The 22,178-nt window shown below is 40.7% G+C and overlaps 1 protein-coding gene across 1 annotated transcript in view; it reads left to right on the top strand.

The window, feature by feature from the left end:
* The first annotated feature begins 424 nt into the window (after positions 1 to 424).
* Positions 425 to 22,178, top strand: part of PSMB7 (proteasome 20S subunit beta 7) — a 558,259-nt gene continuing 536,505 nt past the window's right edge. The window contains exons 1-2 of the mRNA XM_044058618.1: positions 425 to 564; positions 12,136 to 12,229. Coding sequence (XP_043914553.1) covers positions 503 to 564; positions 12,136 to 12,229 — 156 coding nt within the window. The 5' untranslated portion in view covers positions 425 to 502. The remainder of the gene's footprint in view (positions 565 to 12,135; positions 12,230 to 22,178) is intronic.

The following is a 22,178-nucleotide window of genomic DNA, read 5'->3' as shown; positions in this document are numbered from 1 at the left end:
TCCTTCTTTGGGCAGTTGCGTCCCGCGGGGGGAAAACATAAAAATGGCAAATGTCCTGAGATTTTAGGACAAAAAATAGTTCCTAAGTTTTCTTTAATAAGTTGCACTCAACAAGGATAAGTTTTGTCCTGCAAAAATCTCACGTTTGCTCACAAAAATGTCCCACTTTGGGTATTTCAACAGGTGGCAAGTTGGCAACCCTGCCCTAGTCGGAACGGGTAAACCTGCAATATAATATTTTTCTTTAAAAAAATACTTTCGCTATTTAAAAAGCTAACAACCCTTTCGCGGATTGGCAAATAAATGCTACTGAATTAACAAGCAGAAAGCAGTGCTTCACAACATAAGAATGGTAAACTTCTTCAATCAGAAGTTTGCAAACCTTTTGGTTCCACGCTAACCTGTCCGAAGGCTCATTTCCGCCGGAAACCTTTGCCAGTTGGTAGGACGTTTCCTAGTGTGATTATGCAGTTTTGAGGGCGACTTAAAACAAGATAGAAAGATGGCGTCCTTGTCAGTTTGCCAGTTCCCTGGCGCTGGTTTCGGTTTCGAGAATTGTAAAAGGTATGTTATTGCTAGCATAGATATTGTAGTTAAAGGAATGTACTGAAAGTAGTGTTGGATGCACTTATTTTATAGTGTAGCGCGGCTACTTAAAGTGTGGCATTCTTCCTTATGGCCTGCGTTGGACTTTTGTGTTGTTTGCATTTCTGCACGATTTGTTGATTTTTAATAACTAATTGTAATATGTATATTTCAAAATCTGGAGTGGATGGTGTATAGTAAAGCTTATGGAAACTAAATGTTTATTTTTTCCTTAACTTTGTGTAAGTCATAAACCACCTGTCTCCTTTAAGTGTAGTACACTTAGTTACTTGCTTTGATCATCTTCCAGGTATTGGTTTAATCTTACTTGGTTTATTGTGTACATTTAGTGATGTAACGTATGTTTCGCAGATTTCCCTATTTTCACTTCAACTAAAGATCTATATGGGAGTTCCGTTTAAAGTTGTGGTTTTAATTTCCTTATATAAAATGACGAGTCATGCTTGAGTTCAGACATTTCTCGAGAGTATAACTCACTTTAGTTGATCAATTAAGAAAATGTAATCTTTTCAATAGATTTGATTAAGGAAAAGATGATTTTTTTAAATATTTTGGGGGCATTTTAAAATTAACTTTACGTACATTTTTTTTTGCATTCCGTGGAAAAGTAATAAAATGGGATCACTTAACTGTATTGATAGTTCTCTGCATGCTTGCTAAATCGATGGTTGTCTTCAATAGAGCATTTTTGCAGTAGTACACTTTGTGCGTATTACATTGTCTGTATTTTATTCACGAGTTTTTATTACTGTATTTGTATTAGAGTTTTTCTCCCCCACCCCCTGCTAAAAGGGGCAATTTGCTGCCCAGTCGAACCTTCATGGTAAACCCGAATGTAGTTATTTATCTTTGTATTTTTTTCTAATTGAATTCCTCTTACAACTGCAGTGTATCTGCCTGATTTGTTCATTTTACTTGTTTGCTGCACTTGAAAAGCACCTAGCATAGACTAGGTTTAGGTTTGTGCTGAATTTAGTACAGATTGTGACCTTTGGACCTTGTAAAACAATCTTTTGTCTGGAGCTGACCCCCCACCCCCAGTGCTGTCATGGGCGTAAGGTACAGTTTGGACTGATCTAGCTACAGTTACTGCTGCAGGACTCTGTTTAGGGCGTTTTGGTTAGATAATTTTAATTTTGGCTGTCTCCTGTTTTTAAAAAGCCTGGGTTTGAGCCCGTTTGCGCATTGCGCAGTATGGCGCGGAGGGATGCTGGTTACAGAAACTTGCTCTGTAGCCTTGCAGATATTACCTAAACCAGAACTCTTCGTACCTAAATCTACTAATACCTGCCTCTGCTGTATCCCCTCGTTAACTGTTCTAGCCAGACCAAGGTTATTCATGGGATCATGAACTGCCAGTTTTTGTCCTTTTCTTGTGCCAGCCTGGTTAACTTGAGTCTGCTGAGGCAGTGAAGCAACTGCGTTATGTAGACTTGACAGGCCCCAACTTCTAAGTTATTCCTGTACGATTTGTAAGAGGTGTACGTACATTATGAGTCTGGAATTACAGCTTTCTCATGCAGTAGATAGCAATACAGAGCAGATTGCCAGCCCTCCTACCACAACTCCTACTTATGACATACAACATACACATAGACTATCGTATGTGGAGGTACTTGAAAAAAATCTACCTAAACACCAGAGATCTCCAAAGCACATGCATTCTAAACAAACTGACACCCAATACATATTACATAGGGATAAGTGTCTCACCATCAGAGCCCATAAGGCAACGCACATCCACTCCAAATATTTTAGTCATAGGAGCCTCTCTAGTCAGAGACAAACATCCCCCTCACTAGGCTGAATAAGGAGAAAGTCATGGTCAGCTGCCTTTCAGGTGCCAGGATTAGTCCGATCACGCATGCACTCGAATCTCTCAACAAGTACTGTTATGATTTGTTCATAGTGCATGTTGATGTGAACAACTTGAGACGTATCTCCCTAGACTACATGAAGAAAGACACTATTGAGTTCTCTGTGCGTCACAGGCAGGTATGTCCTTAGCTTTGAGCAGCATTTTACCCTCACCTGGGGTGATACCACGATATAAACCAGAAAATCATTAACTTCAATAGTTGTAGTTTCTGGTGCCATTCTAAGGCAGTCTAGTTTCTGTTAGCCTGGGATAACATGACCTATAGACCATGGTGCTTTGCCAGAAATGGTCTTCATCTGCCACCCCTGGAATTTCATCTACCGGCAAAGGTTCTTGCCACCCCCATAGTGCTTTTTCAGTGAATCTCACAAGGACAAAATTCCCGATTGAAGAACAACCTCAAGGCTATGCTGTTCAGTGCTAGGAGTCTTAGCATGAAACTGCATTCACTGGAGGCAGTTCTCCCCCTTGGAAGATGCTGACATCTGTGCAATCATGGAGACCTGGTTCAAGGCAGTGGAGAGCACCTCACCCATACTGGGTTACTACACGTTCAGACTACGAACGGAAGCTGTGAAAAGTAAAGGAAGTGGTGTATCAATATTTAACCAATCTGGAGATGTATTTTTAATAAACAGTATGATTCCCTAGAGACGCTTCAGGTGCAACTAACCGTTGGTAGGATACCTATTCAAATCATTGCCAGCTACAGTATCCCCTACATGACTCAAGACACCCACTCCTCCTACTTGGATCTACTGGAATCCATCAAGATACATCTGAACACCATGGTTCTGAGTGATTTTTAATTACCCATCCACTGACTGGGTAAATTGCTCATGCTCAAACTCCCTTGCCCAAATGTTCCTCAAGTTCATTAACTGCAATGCACGCCCTAGACTAGCTGGTGGACACCTCAACTAGGGGCAGCAACGTCGTGCATCTGGTGCTTACCAATATGAGGGACTGCTGCAGCACCTCGAATACGAGGTCTTTTTTTGTCAGATTTGACCACAGATCAGTCTCATTCAAAGTAACTATCACACTGCCCTACCCCCCTCCCCAGCAGCAACTAAACTAAAGAACTTTTTAAAAGATGATTATGCTCTTCTAAGGGATAGTGTGAATAGCTTCACTGCGCCTCAGATGGGACTGGGAACTATGCCAAGTCTTATACAGGTGTTTGTAAAAAGCACTGGTGTAACTGCATTGATGCAGCTGTACTTGATGGGACCAAAACAAGCTTTTCAAGGAAGAGCAAACTTGTCTGGTGGACACCTACCATTAATAGGCTTTACAGTAAAGGGAAGAAATTGTTGCCCAAAGGTAAGAGGGAAGTGTGCCTTAACTGGAAATGCTCCCTCTTCAGCTTAAACAAGCAAATACGACTTCTTGTGAAGTCCTCCAAAGCAAACTATAAATCCAAATTAGTGTTTTCAACTAAGGACAGCCATAAGACGTTCTTTAGTTATATCCATAGCTTAAAAAGATAAGACCTGGATTTGCAGCAAGCTGGTAGTTAATGATCTCACATACACTGAGCCTGTGGGCATAGCAAACATGTTGGCTGACAGTTCCTGTGAAAACGTCACTCTCCTGTTCCCACCACACATCCCCCATGACATTCCTTCCACCTGATCTCCCCCCCCCCCCACCTTGTATCTCTAGAGAACAGGTTGTGTAAGTGCCCTCTCTAAGGCCAAAAACACAGCATCTATGGGACCTGATAACATCCCAAGCTGTGTCCTACATGGGCTCCAACAAGAATTAGCAACACCATTGTGTTGTCTCTCTCTCTGTCTGTCTGTCCTTTTTTTTCAATCCTAGTCAAAGCACTGGTTTCATCCCAGCTGAATGGAGAACAGCCACTGCTATCCCCTTGCACAAGGGTGGTACTTACTTGACCCTGGGAACTGTAGCGCTATTAGCCTGACTAGCCTTAACTGCAAGGCCATTTAGTGAATCCTCATGGACGTTATGAACAAAGATGTAGGTAGTCTGCAAACACTTGACCCTACGCAGTTTGGATTTGTCAAAGGAAAATCATGTCTGTTAAACCTGGTGGAGTTATTTGAGGCAGTCACCAGAGTCCTGGACAAAGGGGAAAACTGCGTACAGCCTCTCTGGACTTGGCCAAGGCTTTTGATACTATCCCCCACTCTAGCATTATTGACAAACTCACCCAGCTAAGTATCAATTCTTCTATCTTTAGGTGGGTCACTAACTGTCTCGCTGATGGAACTCATACATTCGGAATCCACCTATAACCAGTGGTGTTCCGCAGGGATCAGTAATCTGCCCTTTTCTGTTGGGAATCTATTTCTTCTCCAAAGTACAAGCAAAAACTAAAGATCTGTGGCTGACAAAGTTTGCTGATTGTAAACTGGGAGCAGTCATAGAATCCTCAAATGATGTTAACATCCTACAAGAGGGTCTTGTGCAAACAATGATTGGTGCCAAAGTCCTGGTCTTAATCTCAGTGCAAAAAAGGTTATCGTCATCCTTTTGTTAAGAACGATGTACCTACAACCACATCAGTAGCAACACTCTGCATGCACTCAGTGGTGAGAGACCTGAGCACACAGAGGTTAACAGCAATCTTACCGTTCATAGGTTGGTACTAGGCTGTGGGCCCTAGGGCCTATACAAGCCTAGCCATAACAATTCCCTGGCTATTTCTTCCCAGAATATTTACTTCCCTGGTCCCCTGTCTAGCAGGGAGTCACTGGGTCAGGAACCTATCCCTACAGCATGTTTTGCTAATTGTGATGACTAGGTTTAGATCCCTGGAGTGTGTGGTTCTGAGGGATTGGGATTTCTTTTAAGTGTAGCATGTCCAACAGCACCGGGTTTGACATGGACTTTTATGTTGAGCAGAGATTGCTTCTGATGTGCCACATAGGATTTCCTGACTGTTGTGGCTATATGGTTATCAAAGGTGAGACCACTGTCCACCTGTGTCCCTAAGTCTCATCACACTTTTGGTGTTTAGTGTACTGCCACTTATGTGGTAATTCATGGGTACATGGTTGTTCCCAAAGGGGGATAACTATACATTTCTTGGCATTGAGTTTGAGCCCATGGCTCTGGCACCAAGCATTTGTTTCTTTCAGGCACTTTTGTAGAATATCCACATCATTTGGGGATTCAATAATGGCTCCCTGTTTGCAGTCATCTGTGAACTTTGTTAGCCAGAGTCCTTTAGTGCTGGCCTGTACTTCAGAGAAGTAGATTGAACCCTGAGGTACTCCGCTTATCACTTGCCTGGAGCTGGATTTTGAGTCTGATACTTTTACAGTGTGGATTCTGTCAGTAAGTCAGTTGGCAACCCGAGTGACATAGGGATTAATGCCCAGTTTAGAAAGTTTCTGTATTTCCAGAGTGGGGGATGGTGTTGAAGGCCTTGGTGAGGTACAGATAGGCTGTGTGGACTGCCTTACCCTCGTCCACGGCTCTGGAGACTGATTCAAAGAAGTCAGTCAGGTTGAGGAGACAAGATCCGCTGTTTATGAAACCAAACTGGGTGGGGTCCAGTGTTTGAAGGTTGCCGATGTCTTTGTTTAAAAGTTCCATGGCTTTGCAGATCTGGCTCGTCAGACTGATGGGACAATAGTTCCCAGGATCCTTGTGGAGTGGAATAACTGTAGCTGTGCGCCACTCATTAGACACGAAGCCTGAGGTGGGCCTATGATTAAACACAGCACTTAGGTGAGGTGCCAAGTTCATGTAGTACACAGCCCAGGATGTCATCTGGTCCCATGGATGCTGTATTCTTAGCTTTGGAGAGTAAATTTTTTACCTGTGTGGCCGTGATTACCAGAATTTGGCAGTCTTTTGGTATTGAGATGGGCCCTTTAGGGGGTGAAGTTGTCACTGAATCGATCTGCCAGGATATTGGCAGTTTCGTTGGGATTGGTATATTTAATGCCATTCTGTTGTAGCTCAGAGCAGATCTGAGCATTGCCATTTTAGATTCTTGACATAACTATAGAATGCCTTGTGGTTATCCTTGGAATTTTTGGCAATTTTATTTTCGTAACTAGCTTTGGAGAATTTTGAGTGATCTTTGCTTCTTACTGAGGCTGGTAAGGGAGGTTTTTTGCATCCTGGGATTTTCCTCTCTTCTGCAACAGTTTCTTCCTTCTATTGTATAGTTTGTCTATAGCAGGGGACCATCAGATTGGGTTTTTTTTTTTTTTGGGGGAGACAGTCTTGGTTCTGTTTGGAATAGCATGATTCACGCACAAGTGGATGTGCTCGTACAGTGCCTTAGTGTAGGATTCAGCAGTCAAACTTTCAGTTCCCATTTGCATGAGTGTCATGAAGTTTGACACTTCTAACTTGAGTAGCATGAAGTTGGCTTCGGAGAAGTTTTTTTATGGAAGTTTCCCTACTGGTTGGGGGTGGGATGTGGATGTCAAGGGTGATTTAGCTTATGGTCAGACCTGACCAACAAGGGGTGACCACTGGTATGGAGCATTGTTCTCCCATGTTGGTAATGACCAGGTCTAGGATATTTGAGCCAGTGGTGGGACTGTGGATTAGTTGATCCAGGGCGTTGGAATTAATGAATTTCAAGAACCGTTGGGCAAAGGTGTTGGTACCCGAGTAGTTTTCCCAATTAATGGCAGGGTAGTTGAAATCACCCAGTATTACGGTGTTTGGTTGTTTCTTAATATTTTCTAGTATGTTTAGAAAGGTGTAGTGAGAATCTTGAGGCATGGTGGGGGATCTGTAGCAAGCTACAGTTTGGATTGCAGTCTTGCCTAGTGTTAGTTGCACCTGTAGAATTTCAGATGCATTGTGTTGAGCAACTAGCCTGGAGGTGTGAATATGGACACTGCTCCGCCTTTAGTGCTTTGGTCCTGGTTTGGTGGCCGAACAGTGTGGTAAGAGTTGTAGCCTGGTATTGCAGGGGTGCTGTCTGGATCCTTGAACCAGGTCTCAGTTACTTTACAAATGTCAATGTTCTCCATTTTTAGGAGTGCCTTGAGAAAGTGCATTTTGAGGTTTAGACTTCTAGCATTGCCTCCAGATTTTGCATGCTTTTGCATGCTTATATCTGTTACGGTGCTGGTTTTGTCCTTTGAGCCTTGCCTAAAAAAAGGCACTATAGTGGTGGCAAGAGCCTTAGCCAGTAACTTGAATCCCAGGGGTGGCAGGTGCAGACAATCTCTGGCAAAGCATTGTGGTTTGTCGATCATGTCGTCGCAGGCAGACAGATACTGGATCCCCTTTGAATGACACCAGAAACTTAGCAGAGAGTCTAGGGCTTTGGACAGGTTTGGGAAGTGGGTCTTTGCGTTGGCAACCTTTGCATTGCGATCGCTGAACTACATGGCGCACTTCATCAGACTACAGGGGGACTTAATTAATGAACTCTTTACCTCTGCCCCAGGGTCCTTGTCTGTAGAGGGGAGGGGGACTCTGCTCCAGACTGGCCAACCTACAGTTTATCTGTAACATGTCCATGAGGATGATCTTGCATGACTCCGGTTACCTCAAGGGCTGCTGGTTCAGTTATTGCTTTTTTAGGGGTTATGCCTGGATGTGGCTTTGAGTTCGTAGAACCTTTCACGGTGTCCTTCATCAGTACCCCTTTTGATAGATTCTCATTGTTTAGCCCCAGTGTTGGAGATTTGTCTCTCAAAGTGATAAAGATGGAAATACCTTGTCTGCTGTGTCTCAGTGATAAAATGGAAAGACCTTGTCTGCCGTCAGAATCTGTTTTTCTATCCCACAGAGAACTTTCTGTAGGAACCAGCGTAATGGTAAAATGTTGTTCAGAAAGTCTCTAGGTCCTTTTCAGAAATCACAGGAAGGTTCACCACCCCCCCCCCCGGCAAACTATAACTGTAGACTCCACCCTCTTGGGCAGGGGGGGGTCCGCCCAATCATTGATCACAGGATTCGTTCTCTGATCCTTCATTACTCTTGAGAGGTTGTCCAACTGTCACTTTTTGGAGGCAGTTGGGGGTATTTGTTCTTGCACCCAGATGCCTAGTTAGCCATCACAAACAAGCATTGGGTGCAAGGAATCCTAATCAGAGGATATTCCAGTCCATGTTTCCAAATACCAAAACCAAGGAAAAATCTTCCTGATGTTCCACCCAGTTTAGAGGTAGGAAGCAGTATTACAAATTACCAAGCTGCTAGAGTCCCCCAGGAGGTCCCACCAGACCAACTTGGATCCAGAATCTACTCAAGGTTCTTTAGTGCCGAAGAAGACAGGAGACCTGAAGCCAGTCTTGAACCTAACATTCCTAAGCAAATCGGTAGACAGTTCAAAGTTCCGGATGGTCACAGTTCAGTCCATTCTACCACTGTTACGAAGGACAACTGGATGTGCTGAATCAACCTTCAGGACGTGTACTATAATATCAAAATAAACAGGCGCTCCACAAAGTTTCTCCGCTTCCAGCAGGGGGCCAGCCATTATCAATTCAGAGTACCCTCCTTTGGTCTCAGCACAGCCCCCAGGGTGTTTCCTAAATGCATGGCGGTAGTAGCAGCTCCCTTGAGATTGTATGGATTCAGCATGTATCCTTACCTAGACTTGACTCCTAACTGCATCAACCAGGCAGTCCCTGGCTTGTAGTAATGGATATCTACTACATCTAGCTCCTATCTTGGGCATCACAATTAACATGCAGAAATCTCTGCTACAACTTGTATAGTTGATAGGCTTTATAGGGCCATATCTGGACACAGCCAGTTGTCTATCATTCCTGCCTCCAGGCAGGATTTCCACTTTAAGATCACACATCAAATTCTGGCCATTCCAAACTCCCAGCAAGTGTAGTCCTCTGGCCATTCCAAACTCCCAGCAAGTGCAGTCCTCGGAGCATTAGGTTCGATGGCTCCAATGAAATTTTTTATTCCAACAGCATGCTTATACATGAGAATCCTTCAATAGATTGTCGGTCAGATAGTTTATATTTCTATCGCTGAATCGCCCTTTCATGTTGTCACAAGTGTGCAAAGAGTCTCTCTTGTGGTGGCTCCACTGGGAAGATGTCTAACAAGGATGACCTGTTGTCTCCCCTGCTCCCCAATGTCATGTTGACCATGGATGCTTCCCAGCTGGGGTGGGGGGGCATTTCCTGGATTGGATGGTCCATTGCACGTGGTCGACACAGGAGATCAATTTGCATATCGGTGTCCTAGAGATGACAGCAGCGCTTCTAGCATTGCAATCACGTCGGCGCTTTCTCCCTCTGGGGACTATTGCAGTACAGATGGACATGTCCATGGTATGGTACATCAACAAGGAGGGAAGAACCAGAATGAAACTAACCGCATGGTTTATTCATTTCCAGTGATGCATAGAAATACCAGGCTTTCTTTTCCAGTTCAAAGGATTTTAATATCCTCACATAAAGCTTCTACCAGAAACATCTATAAGTGAATGGAAAAGGTTCTTGATTTGGTGTAATCAAAAACATTTGGACCCTTCTTGCTGCTCGTATCCCTGCATTTCTAGACTTTGTTTAAATTTTCCCAGATGAGGCAAGTTTTTCTACTGTTAGGGTGCATCTGGCAGCAATCTTAAATTACCACAGTGAAAATGTGTCTTCTCTTGCTTCTTCTAAAGTGTGTATGACCTTCCTCGGGGGGGGGGGGGGGCTACATTTTTACTTGACCTCCCATAAAGGACCCCACTCCTCCTTGAGACTTAACCATAGTTTTAAAAGCTCTTGTTCAACCCAACTTTGAACCATCAGCCAAAGTAGATGTAAAATATCTTTCCTGGAAGACTGCTTTTTTGGTAGCAGTCACTTCAGCTAGAAGGCTATCTGAGTTGCAAGCACCATCATCCAAACCCCCCCCCCCATATTTGACTTGTCACAAAGATAAAGTGACCTTGTGTACAGATACTTCCTTTTTGCTCAGTCGCCTTTGAAAGCAATATCGTTCAGATCATCACCTTACCAGTTTTCTTCCCCAATTTCCAAAACAAAGGTGAATATACTCTTCATCGTCTATATGTTCCCAAGACAACTGTGTTTTTACCTAGATAAAAAAAATCTTTCCAAAAAAATACCTGCTGTTTTGACGACCCCTCAAATGTTATAATTAGAAGGCCAGTTCTCAAATTCACTGCATAACTCGTGTATTCTTCCAAGGTTATTCCTTTACCCAAGCATGTGAAAAGCTCGTACTAGATCTGTCTACATCTCAAGCCTTCTGGTCCAGAGTTTCAGTTGAGGACATTGTGTGGCTGCTACTTGGTTAAACTCCCATACCTTTATTGCACATTACAAACTGGATATTGCTTCTAGAAATAGACCTGCCATTGTTTCCACTGTGCTTCAGAATATCCTTCCATGAGGGCCACCTGAGATTATTGTAGCTGGGGACTCCGTCCCATAGGTTGAGGAATGAATGAAAATGACAAATCAGATAAAGAAGTAATATTGCTTGGGCTGTACGATATATTGCAGTATATATTCATAGATTAGTACTAGGCTAACTGCCCTTGTGGGCCATTTTAAGCCTAGCATATTAACCCATGTGAGAATCAAACCCTGTACCTTGTGTCTGTAAGGTAAACATCTTAACCATTATGCCAGCTCCCCTCCTCCTCTATGTGAAATAGAATGTTATGTTAATAGTTTCATTGCTTTTTATGTGAAAGTAAACTTGCCTGTGCCACAAGTGGATAATTCAATAAAGGTGTTTTGGAGGGGGGAGGAGTTGCATACCATAACGTTCCATCTGTGCTGTCCATTTTCATTCTTCCTCATACCCCCCTTTCTCCCTGTCCATAAATGTGAAAGACTTGTCGGATATGTCTGTAGGAACTCATTCCTGTTTAAGCCCCTGAACTTAATTTATCCTTTTTCCTAATTCTGTATATAGAGGGAGCAATCGAGTTTGTTGCTAATTTTTATAGTATATCTGAGTTAATTTGGGGGAATGAGTCATTATGGGTAAGGGAGGGGCTCAAGCATCAGATCCTAGGGCTGAAAGCAGCCGAGTCTGATCCAAACCCACCTGTTGAGAAATAATGAAAATGGACAACACAATGGACAACACAAATGGAACATTATATAGAGTACATAACCTTTTCTCTCCCCCCCCCCCCCTTTTAGGGTTTGAGTAGTTGTTTGGGTGCCCACTGGAAGTGGTGGTGGTGGGGTAGGAATGACGTGGCGTTGACATCTCATTCTACAGGGCGGAGGATACGTGTCCATTCGCCCATTATAGAATTTACAGTGAACACTGGAGATCCAAAAGGAGTGCTGGCTTTAATGGTGTCATACCAGTCATTAATATCTGTGGAAGCAGATAACCCACTTGAACTGATGCTCACTGCATGTAGATCCCTTTAGCAGTTAAAGGCCCTAACCCCTTAGCACATGTCCACAAGTTACAAATCTTCTGGATTGAAAATGGTAACTGCTCTGCTTTCCTCTCTGTTGTGGGGGTTTTATTCAACTTTGCATATCTGGTTTTGTACTTGTGCATATTAGTTTTCTTTGGAGCTGTGTTTAGCTGTTGGTTTAAATGCATCTTTCTGTAAATGGTTGCAAAATTAAAAAAAAAAAATGTTGCACGCTTTTAGAAGTATCAAAAAATGTACCATTTCACCAGTCTTAATATCATTATAACATGAAATCGTTACATGCATGTTTTGTGTTCAACAGAAATGCACTTCTTGAAGCTAAACTTGAAGAAAGGAGGTGTAAGCTTCCTGAGGCAAGAAAGACTGGGACCACCATTGCTGGTGTGGTGTTCAAGGTATGAACTTCTGGTGGTACTTTCAATTTGTTTTTTACATCATAGCTTTGAACTGTGTGAGGTCTGTAAGGAAAACTCATAAGATCAGGTTTTATGAAGTGGCAGTTTGTAATTTGTAACTTGATTTATCATTGTGTAGTTTACATACAGATAAGACTGTTAAGTGGCTACATTGTGACCATAGTCCAAATTCTGACCACAAAAAAAATAGAAAAGGAAGTTGATACAAAGTTAACCTGTTAGTGTCGAGTTGGTTATCTTTCACTTCTTTCTGGTCCTTCTGCATGGTTCTGATTTCGCTCATTTTATTAGTATCAGTTTACTGATCTGATGGTAATGCTGTGCTTAATTTGTTTTTTTGTTTTATCTTGTTTTAGTATTTTGGTTGCACTGCTTTATACTTTTATTTTTTTCTAGACTGTTTATTTACAGACTGCATGTTGGCAAAGCTGCTGTCTCTATTGTTAGTCTGTGTTAGTTTTCTATTATCATTCTGTAATTATTATTTAACATCTGGTTGCCGGGAAAGTCCAACTGAGAGAAACCATTTTCAGCGGAGGCCCATGGGGAAAAAAGCTTCGAAGAGAACAGAGAAACTTTTTACATAAACATCAGACTATAAAACCAACAGACAGATTAAACAAAAACATCCATATACATACATTGAAGCAGGAAGGTTAACATGCAGTGTTTTTACAGGGATAATTTGCAGTCATGCTTGCATATGTGTGTTTTTCATAGGAAAATATAGTATAGATAATTGCCTTAGACACATTTTAATGATGAGAGGCTAATTGGTCTGATTTGAATATAATACAGAGATAAACAGTTATAAGAAGTGGTAGCAAGAAAATGTATAGGGTTGAGGAAAAGGGTTGTGAAAGTGGGCAGCGAAGAGAGAAATAGAGATTCAAAAGAAGGCAGAGTACACAAACTGGGGAATTTGTGATTTGGGTAGAGTAAAATGGGGTCTTTGAGGTAGGGAAAGGTAGGTGAGAGTAGAGATCAAGGTGATTGAAAGGAGGCCTGAAGGAAGGCAGTGGGAAGAGAGGTGGCTGAATGGGAGATGAAGAGGAAGGCAGTGAAAGAGGTAGTTGAGTGAAGTAAATGGATAGGAGTCTGCTTGGTTTTGAACAGGGGCAGTTATGTGACTTGAGTAGGAGTTCTTTTTAAACTTGCAATTCTTGAGGTTTGAGGAAGTTCTGATATTTAAGGGTAGTGCATTCCATAGTTTGGTCACTGAGTAGGAGTATAAGCATTGATTATCGTGTGTGTGTCCCATTCTGTTTCTGTGCACGTGAGTTGTTGGACTAGATTGTGGATGAAATGGATGGTGAATGAGTTCAGAGTTTTCCTGTTGCATTCAGGTCTGAAATAGTTTGAGGGCCATACACATAGCAGTCATTTTTCCATGTAAACAAAAACTGTGTTTTCAGCATAAAATGGGGATGAGTAAGTTATAAAAACTGAGATGGTCTTTAGTTTGTCATTACCATGTGGCAATAAATGCACAACAGTTAATATATTTTCTTTTCTATTCCTTGCGAGTTAGTCAAATTGCTATGTAAACATGTTAACTATTAAAAAGTATGATGCATGTTTTGAGTTGGTGCTTATAAACGGTTTCTTCATCTGCTGATTGCATTTCCTGTGTAAGCTGCTTTATGATGGTTGACTATGACTTATGAATGTAAACTTTTTGGGATCTTTCCTAACTGAGACAGCATTCCCTGAACGTGTGTGTACATTAAAATTAGCTGTCTAATCTAACAGCCAGTGAAACTGCATTTCTGCAAAAACAGTAGCACTAATATCATTTAAGAAGTTTTGTAAACTGCAGAACAAAAACAGATTAACCAAAAGCAGTGTATTCAACTGCAACCAAAAAATTTTTTATCCACTAAATAGTAAATTGCTTGTCCATATACTCCAGTAAAAAACAGGTTGAGAAATTGCCGATAGTGCTTGGGAAGGATCACAACAGCAACTGCCAAAAACTACTGAAGCCCTAAAGCTGCAATTCAGCCTGCAGTACCCAGACTGCTGTAACAGAGCTCACCCACTTTCTGCCAGTGCAGTCACATGAACAGCGTAATTGAAAAAACAACAAAATATGGATGGATGACCAAAAAAAAAGTTCTTGTATCAACTAATTTCATTGCCTCTACAACCAAAGGGAAATCCAGTTAAAACGCTATAGTTAGTGTTAACAAGTGTAGTACAGTGCAGAATGACATAACCAGTGTCTATTTGTATTCAACAAAACTTTTGACAGCACGTTTCACTTAATAGTAGCAGTGCTAATTTTGTATGAAATTCTAGAGCCTCTTAGTGACATTAAATTTGTTAGCTGACTGAGGCAGTAAGTCCTTGTATTGTAACATTTAAGTGCATTTAATATTTCACTTCTCCTGTGTTCCTGTGGGTCTACTTCTAAATTTTGAACTTGCACAAGTTTGAATTTCTCACAGTTGAAGACCATAAGATCGAATTTATGAAAGTTTGAACTGTTTAAATGCAGATCACAGTACAGCACAGAATGGTACATTTACAGTTTCTCTCGCTGTCATGCAATCTCTGAGTTGGTATATTTAATCAGCAGGGGGTGTGGGGTGCAGACCCCCATGTGAGGGGTGCAAGGGCCCTGCAAAAACACAAAATTTATTTAAATTTCAGACTTTCACAAGTTCAATCTTATGATCTTCATCATAAGAAATTCTAACTTGTAAACCCATTCCTGTTGAATTCTTCACTGGATATCCTGTCAACCACATTTCACTAGCCTGTTTGTAACCCTTCCTTTCTTTGGGGCTGCAAACCTCTATTGAAGTACTGTTAAGAGATTTTGGGTGTTAATGATTTGTTTGCTCTCTCCATCCAACTGTCATGCCTTTTCAGGATATCCCTTCACTGCTCCTGGGCTTGATAATGTCTGCAGACACTTTTGCCATCTCTTCTGGACTGCACTGTGAGGTGTGCCACTGCCTGAAGTTTCTGGTTATATACTTTCCCTTGATGCATTTCATTTTTCTGTTGGCTACAGTGTGGGGTTCATACAAGTATCTTAACCTCCCTTTCCTTGTATGATATCCAGAAGTGCTCACATTACTTGGCATGGCTTGACTAGGTTCTGGTAGAATTTGAAGCATTGTATCTTTGCTTTTGGTGTGTGTCCCTTGTGGATGTTAAGCATTCATTTGCTTTTTCAGTCTACTGCTGCTAGTCCATTCCAAGTATTGTAAATATCTTCCAAGTCCTTTTCTTTCTTGCTGTAAGTTTCAATCTGCCATATCTTAATTTATACCAGGGTGGTTGTGTCCAGAGGTGTTTGCATTTAATATCAACTGCACCTTTCTGCCCATTTTGCTGGTTAAATGGCTCCCCAGATTGATTCCATTATCTTCACTGTTGTGCTCAAGTGTGTGCAGCTGTCAGTGCATTGAAGAGTACTGAAGCAATGACACTTGCAGCATTCATTACTCACTCAAATGATTGACCCTCTCACCGCATTGTTACCAACTTGTTACTGAGCTAATTTATTGAACCTTCTGACCATCAAGCTTCAGCATTACGCACACTGTGTCTCTTGGATTTGGGTGGGATGTGGGGAATTGTACTTGGCTGTTGACTGTTGGTACAGTGAGTATGGAGTTGCCATCCTTCGGCACTTCCCTCTGTGTTTTTGGCTGTCTCTTTGAAGTTTGAAGTCTGGATGTCCTTTCTGTCTCTGGGATGGTTTTAATCAAGTGCTCTTGTTTCCACAGGCACCCAAAAAATGTGCAGTGTTTCTCCAATTTAGCTGTAGGTAAGCAAGCTGAAGCCTTAGCCAAGTTTTTGTGTGTGCGTGTCTTGATACACATGGGTTCTCAGAGGCAGCACCAGTGTGTGCCAAAAGAAAATGGTGGACATACATCAGGTTATTAGGGGGGAAAAGTGGCAGGCAATTTTCTGTCACAAATGATACAGTAAATCGCAGAACATTAATACCCTCGGACCTTGTGAGGGTTTCAGTTCCTGGCTGCATAAGTGAATTTGGACATTGGGATAGTAAGAGCACCATTTACAGTTAAAACTGACTGCTCAGAGGTGTGCACAAAAGGTCACCGACAGTGTGATCAGTATGTCTTTTTTTTTTTAACTTTTCTCAAAATTAGACCTCAGATTTATGGGCAGAAGGTCACTAAAGCTTTGTCAGTGCACTGTCTAAGAGTAGCATAAACTGTTATGGAGTGTTTTTTAAATAACTTTCCTTGTAATCAAAATAAGATGTGTATGCTGCTGACTGTCTTAAATGGTGGATGTAAAGAAGTATGCTGTGTATGCACCTATTAAAGCAAAACGTTGAAATATTGTAATGTTTTCTTTCACCTCTGTCCTGACATCAGCGAGGTACACCAAGTGATCCTTTGTTGGTTAGGAGAACATGCTATGTCGATGTATGACTGCCCCAATTTTAAATGAGTGACCATTTGTTTAATTTCATTCTTCTTTAACCCCAAAGGGATACACACAAGGTGACATTTTTTTTTGGGGGGGGGGGTGAAGGCAGACACTTATCTCCGCTGTAACTTGTGTCCTCACAAGCATTTGTCTTCACAGTTTATGGCTTATTACTTCCCAGTTTATTGATAACCACTTTTTTGTTAGCTTTAAACATTAAGCATTTGAGTACACTTTAATTTTAAGGGGGGGGGGGAGTTTCTTTATTCATGATTTTTGTAGAGGCCATCATTGTATCAGCAGCTAACGAAATAAAGCTCTGTAGTCTACCTCAGAGCAACTAAAACCCTATAGCCCTAGCTTAAGTTATTTCTTGTACAGTTTTTACACTGCAGTCTTATCACTTAGGATATACAGAAAAGTTACAAGAAGCTAGAGAGTAAAACAAAGGCCATGGCAAGTGCCAAGAGAAGAATTGTTTTGGGGGGTGGGGGGCAGGGAACCCTTTACCTAGAACTTCATATTGCCTACGGCTGGCCCCATGGCCCCTATATGTGGTATTTAAAATAGGTGTTTCTGTGTGTGGCTTGTCAAAAGGGGTGTGTTTGCTCTGCAGGTGGGTGTAGGTTGCCAGAAAATGTCTGGAAGGCAACGGTAATGAAACTGCAAAAATGCACAGTCATGGGCTTGACTATACTGTGAATGGTAGTATATTAATGCAAATTAATGAAATTTTAGCTCGACTGGTCAAGTACTAGCAATCCTATGAATAGTAATTGTTTATGCTTGGCAGTGATTTTTGGCGTCTTCTGGTGTCAGAGGTTAATTGCCTTGTGCTTTGCTTTGTCAGATATGTTTTTATTACATAGTTTAGAAGGAATATTGAAAAGTGTTCGCTCGGCTTGCTCTTTAGGGTTGAAAATTATCTGAAGTGGTTTACTTCATTTGGTCTTCAACCTGTGGGATGTCAGATCCGAGCTAGCTGGCAACTTTACTAACGTGCTCCGAGCTCCTCCCCTTACCCATAATACACCTCCACTACCTTCCAACCCCAGATCTTGTTTGCCGCGAATAGCTTATGCATTGTGATCTGTAGCGCTCCAGGTTATCTGTGGGTAAAAACTTTTAAAATACCTTTTTTTTTTTTTTTTTCTTCCCCCTTTAAAAATTTTTAGATAGTGCTAGAGTAGGTTCCCGTTCCCCTTTCGCCTCCCTTCGCTTGGTGCGTCAGGTTTCATAGTTCTAGAATTGTTGGAGTAGTTGTGTGTATTTTTTTGCCCCCCCCCCCCCCCGAGTGTGTACTGTGTGTGTGCTCAGCAAGAAAGAAATAACATTTCCTTTTTCAGTTATTTTTTTCTGACATTATGACTGACAAGCCTATTTTCAAAAGATGCACTGAGTGTGGCCATAAGTTATCCCCTGCGGATGGCCACACTCTGTTATGTGCTTGGGAGTGGCCTATCTGAGCACAGACTGCACTATATATGCATAGGGTTCAACCCATGCGCCGTTAAAGACAGGCCAACTTGGCCCTGAATGGCCTTCTTCCCCCTTCTGACTGCCTTGTTTTCGGCTTCGGTCACAGCGGCTGCTGTGGCCTCCTCTCCTCTTCCCCTGGCTTCCCTCCCAGGCTGGGACTCCACCTCCTGTACAAAAGCCTGTGGCAGCGGAGCGGAAAAGGGGTAGAGAGGTGGACAGAATGTTGAAGTCGAGGAAAAAGTGTAAGAGGTCTCTGGACCTCCCTTCACTAGTCAGAACTTTAAGGATCTATTGGGGGGGGGGGGCAGAGCCTGAATGGCTAACTGAAAGCAGCAGTATTTTAGAGCTCCATATAACTAGTTAAATAAATAATACAGGAAAAAATATTTTTTTCTTCCAAAGTATAAAATCTTGTAGATAAAGGACTAATTTACATAATTATAAATTTTGGTGAAGTTTTACAAATTTCCTATCAAAAAGCTTGGAGATATATTCACTTGTTAAAATGAGCAACTCAAAGAATTCACATCGGGATGCTTCCTTAAAGAAGGAGCTACAACAGGTGGCATTTACCCTGCAGGAGTTGTCTTTTGACGATGGATGATTTTAAAGAGAACCTAGCAAGTCTTAAAACAAGCAGTCAAAAACAGGCCAACACCCTCAGGGAAATGCTACACCACCACCAGACAAGGACAACAGGAATAGGCGTTTCTCTAAATGACTTAGAAAGCAGACTTAAGGAAGTGGTAACACAGAACTGCTTCTTAAACAAACCACTTGGTTAATAAAGTAGATGACTTGGAAAATAGGGAGAGGATAAATAACATCAGGATTTCTGGATTACCTGAAAACACAAAAGGTGAGGATATTTCTTTATCAAGCTGGATCCCTGCCTTTTTAAATTTTAAAAGGACTTTCCTTTTGCATTGAAAGGGCACACAGAGCTCTTGGTGAAACCTGCCACTAACTCAAACTCTCTTCCTAGGTCAATAATTATCAAATTTATTTCATACTTGGGCAAGGAACCGATTTTAAGATCTGCTTGGAAGAAGACACCTCTAAAATATAGAGCCTGATAAGATTTGATAACGACTATTCATCTAGAATAATGGAACAAAGGAAAAAAGTGTGGCCAGTGATAAAGTTTCTGAAACGAAATAACATCAAGGCACAACTTGCATATCTAGCTAAGATAACAATACTGTATGCCAACGAGATGAGGATTTTTATTGACTTGGAGGAAGCCTCTTCATTTATTAAAACTAATAATGTGATTACTTTACCAGAAGATATTGTTTGGATGTCCCCTTCTCTCGAGAACAAAAAGAAATGTCTGGACAGATGTCTAAAAGAAGCAAAAGACTGATACTGTTACAGCCAAATCTCTCAAAACATCTACTATAATGTGAATTGTTTTAACATTACTTTAAAGGGCCAATTTTACTGCTTGGAATTTTAAAACTAAGGTAACTACTGGAATCGTTATATTTTTTAATTTTCACATTACCTCAGGTTGTAAAACAGGGAACTTTTCTTTCACAGAAGGAGGGTTATATAGCATATAAAATATTTATACTGTAAATCAACATACATAGTATGTGTATTCTCTTAATTTTCTTTGTTCTTTCTTTTCTCATTATTTTAACTGCATCTTGTCTCCCTTTCTAAATTCTCTATTTACTATACTAATATAGTCTGTATATATTTAATAACTCACTATCTATACATAGATGAGTCTAAAATCTAGTTTTAAGGTAGACTAATTGGAATAGTGAACTTTATTATAATATTTATTAGATTAATCGCTTATGCTTATTGGGATTGGGGACATGTTCGTGATTAACTCTGAAATGTTCCATTCATGTACCTATGTCCTTTTAATTTCCTTTTTAGTATTAACAAGTAGTGTTGTCACCTCACAGCAAGAGGTTCTCCCATTCTATTCTCTGCTGAAGCGCCTTCTGTGTGTTGTTTGCATGTCCTCCCCGCGGTCGAGTGGCATTCGAAAGACATGCGTGAATGGGCGTGCCTTCGTTGAAGGATGGGTGTCTGGCTGGCACCTCGGCACCGTAAAAATCAACTGCCATTTATTAGCGGACCGGAGTTCCGCTGTGGCGACCCATAACCGGGGAAAAACCGAAAGAAAAAACAAAAAAAATTAACAAATACATTAAAAAAGGGGGGGGAATGTTCTGTTGATCAAGAGAAGTGAAGCTTTCTTCACATTCTTTGTGTTGCCATAGCAACAGTAAACAATTGCTACAGTTTCTGAGGAGACTGTGAACCTGCAAAGTGCATTTAGCCTCACAGATAAATAATAAGAAAGTAATGTTTAGTTATTAAAATGACAACCTAAGCAAGGTAAAATAAATACATAATAGGACTATTTGTAAATATTTTATGATTTATCCTCATAGGATTACATATTTCTGGGAACACACGTGCACTTAAAATTTAGCTGCTTGAATAAAAAGTATTACTCAGTTTAACATGCTGATTTCACAAGCTGTCTGCACTGTAAAAGTTTCATTTTATATGTTGCTTGAAATTCGGTCTCTAGAGCGTAAGAAAAGATGCATATAATTATTTGCAACATGTTATTTTTGCAGTTACCTCACACTCACTCTGTACAAACTCACTTGGTAACTGATAGCTAGTCATTTAAAATAAGTTTAAATATTAAATGTGCCCTTGAAATGCTATTGACATTTTGACAAAATATAATCTGAACTGTAAAATGAGTGACTTGGAAAGAAATACTACAGTAAAAGTAAAAATATATATTCACAAGGAAGTATTGAAATGTTTTAGTCTTCCAGTTAAAATAGCTTACTGTTACGAGATCAGAAAGTTTGAAGAGCTAGGAAATTACTGTTCTTTGTCTTTATAATGATTTATTAGACAGATCTAAGACTCTTCTTAGTTTAATGAATTGTGACATATGTTTGAGGAAAAGTGGACTCAGTTACTCACATTGGACTACACATTCCTGGAAACTCAACTGAAATGTCCCCAAATTACTTGTGAATTTAAATGAAACTGCCTGATTTAATAAGCTTAACTTTAACTGCCTGAATCCATAAGCTGTCTGCTCTATATATGCGACATTATATATGTCACTTGCATATGAAGAGCTCTAGAGCACACACACAAAAATACATATTTTTGCAACATGCTATATTTGCACTAGCCATACATTCTAAACTAACTCAATTGACAAGCTATTTATTTGAAACGGTCTAAATATTGTTCATTTGAAATATTGTTGCCGTTAATTCCTTTTTCAATTTAGGTTTTATTTGAAGAAGTTAAGTATTGTACAGATTTCAAAGACAGCTATTGACACTACAAGTAGAAATGTATACATGCAAGGAAAAAATTAAATGTTTTATACTTTTTAGTTAAAATAGCTTAACTTTTTGCTTTATCAGAAAATATAAAGAGCTAGGAAATTATTTCTAATTTGTCTGTATGTTTACTAAAGTGATGTTGGTCACTGACTTGTTTAATGGATTGCGAGTCATGTACAAGACTGACTACTGAATGTTGTTTCTGTTCACCTATGTTTGCTGAATTTCTTTTATTAGTACTGATTTAAAACAAGGGAAAGAAAGGGAAGGGAAATCTGTTTTTTGTCAAGGGAGAAGCTTAAGAGTATTCTAACTGCCCCGAGAACTCTCCAAGATGTTCTAAATATTATTTGATAATACTTACCCAAGGTAAGTCTTGATTACCATATAGGTACCTTCACATTCATTCTAGATCTGATGTGATTACCCATTCTGGAAGCAGGAGGTGCTCTATGCAGGATTGAATTGTCTGGGTGATCTTAGTTCATTCTTAGACTCTGCTTTGTAAATCCTATATATATGTAAAAGCACTGCACACTAGAATGTGGAGCGCCTCTACTCAGTCAGGATACCACTGATCAGCCATGCCTTTCATAAGTTAAAGTTGGTGAGCTGAAGATTGGGAAAGTAAAGGAAGACAGTACACCTACAGTAAATTCATATTTCATTGGTAATCACTC

The sequence above is a fragment of the Protopterus annectens genome, chromosome 16.part0 (assembly GCF_019279795.1).
Source record: "Protopterus annectens isolate FY-2018-M chromosome 16.part0, PAN1.0, whole genome shotgun sequence".
Taxonomy (NCBI): Eukaryota; Metazoa; Chordata; order Ceratodontiformes; family Protopteridae; genus Protopterus; species Protopterus annectens.
This window is presented reverse-complemented; position numbering and strand designations above follow the sequence as displayed.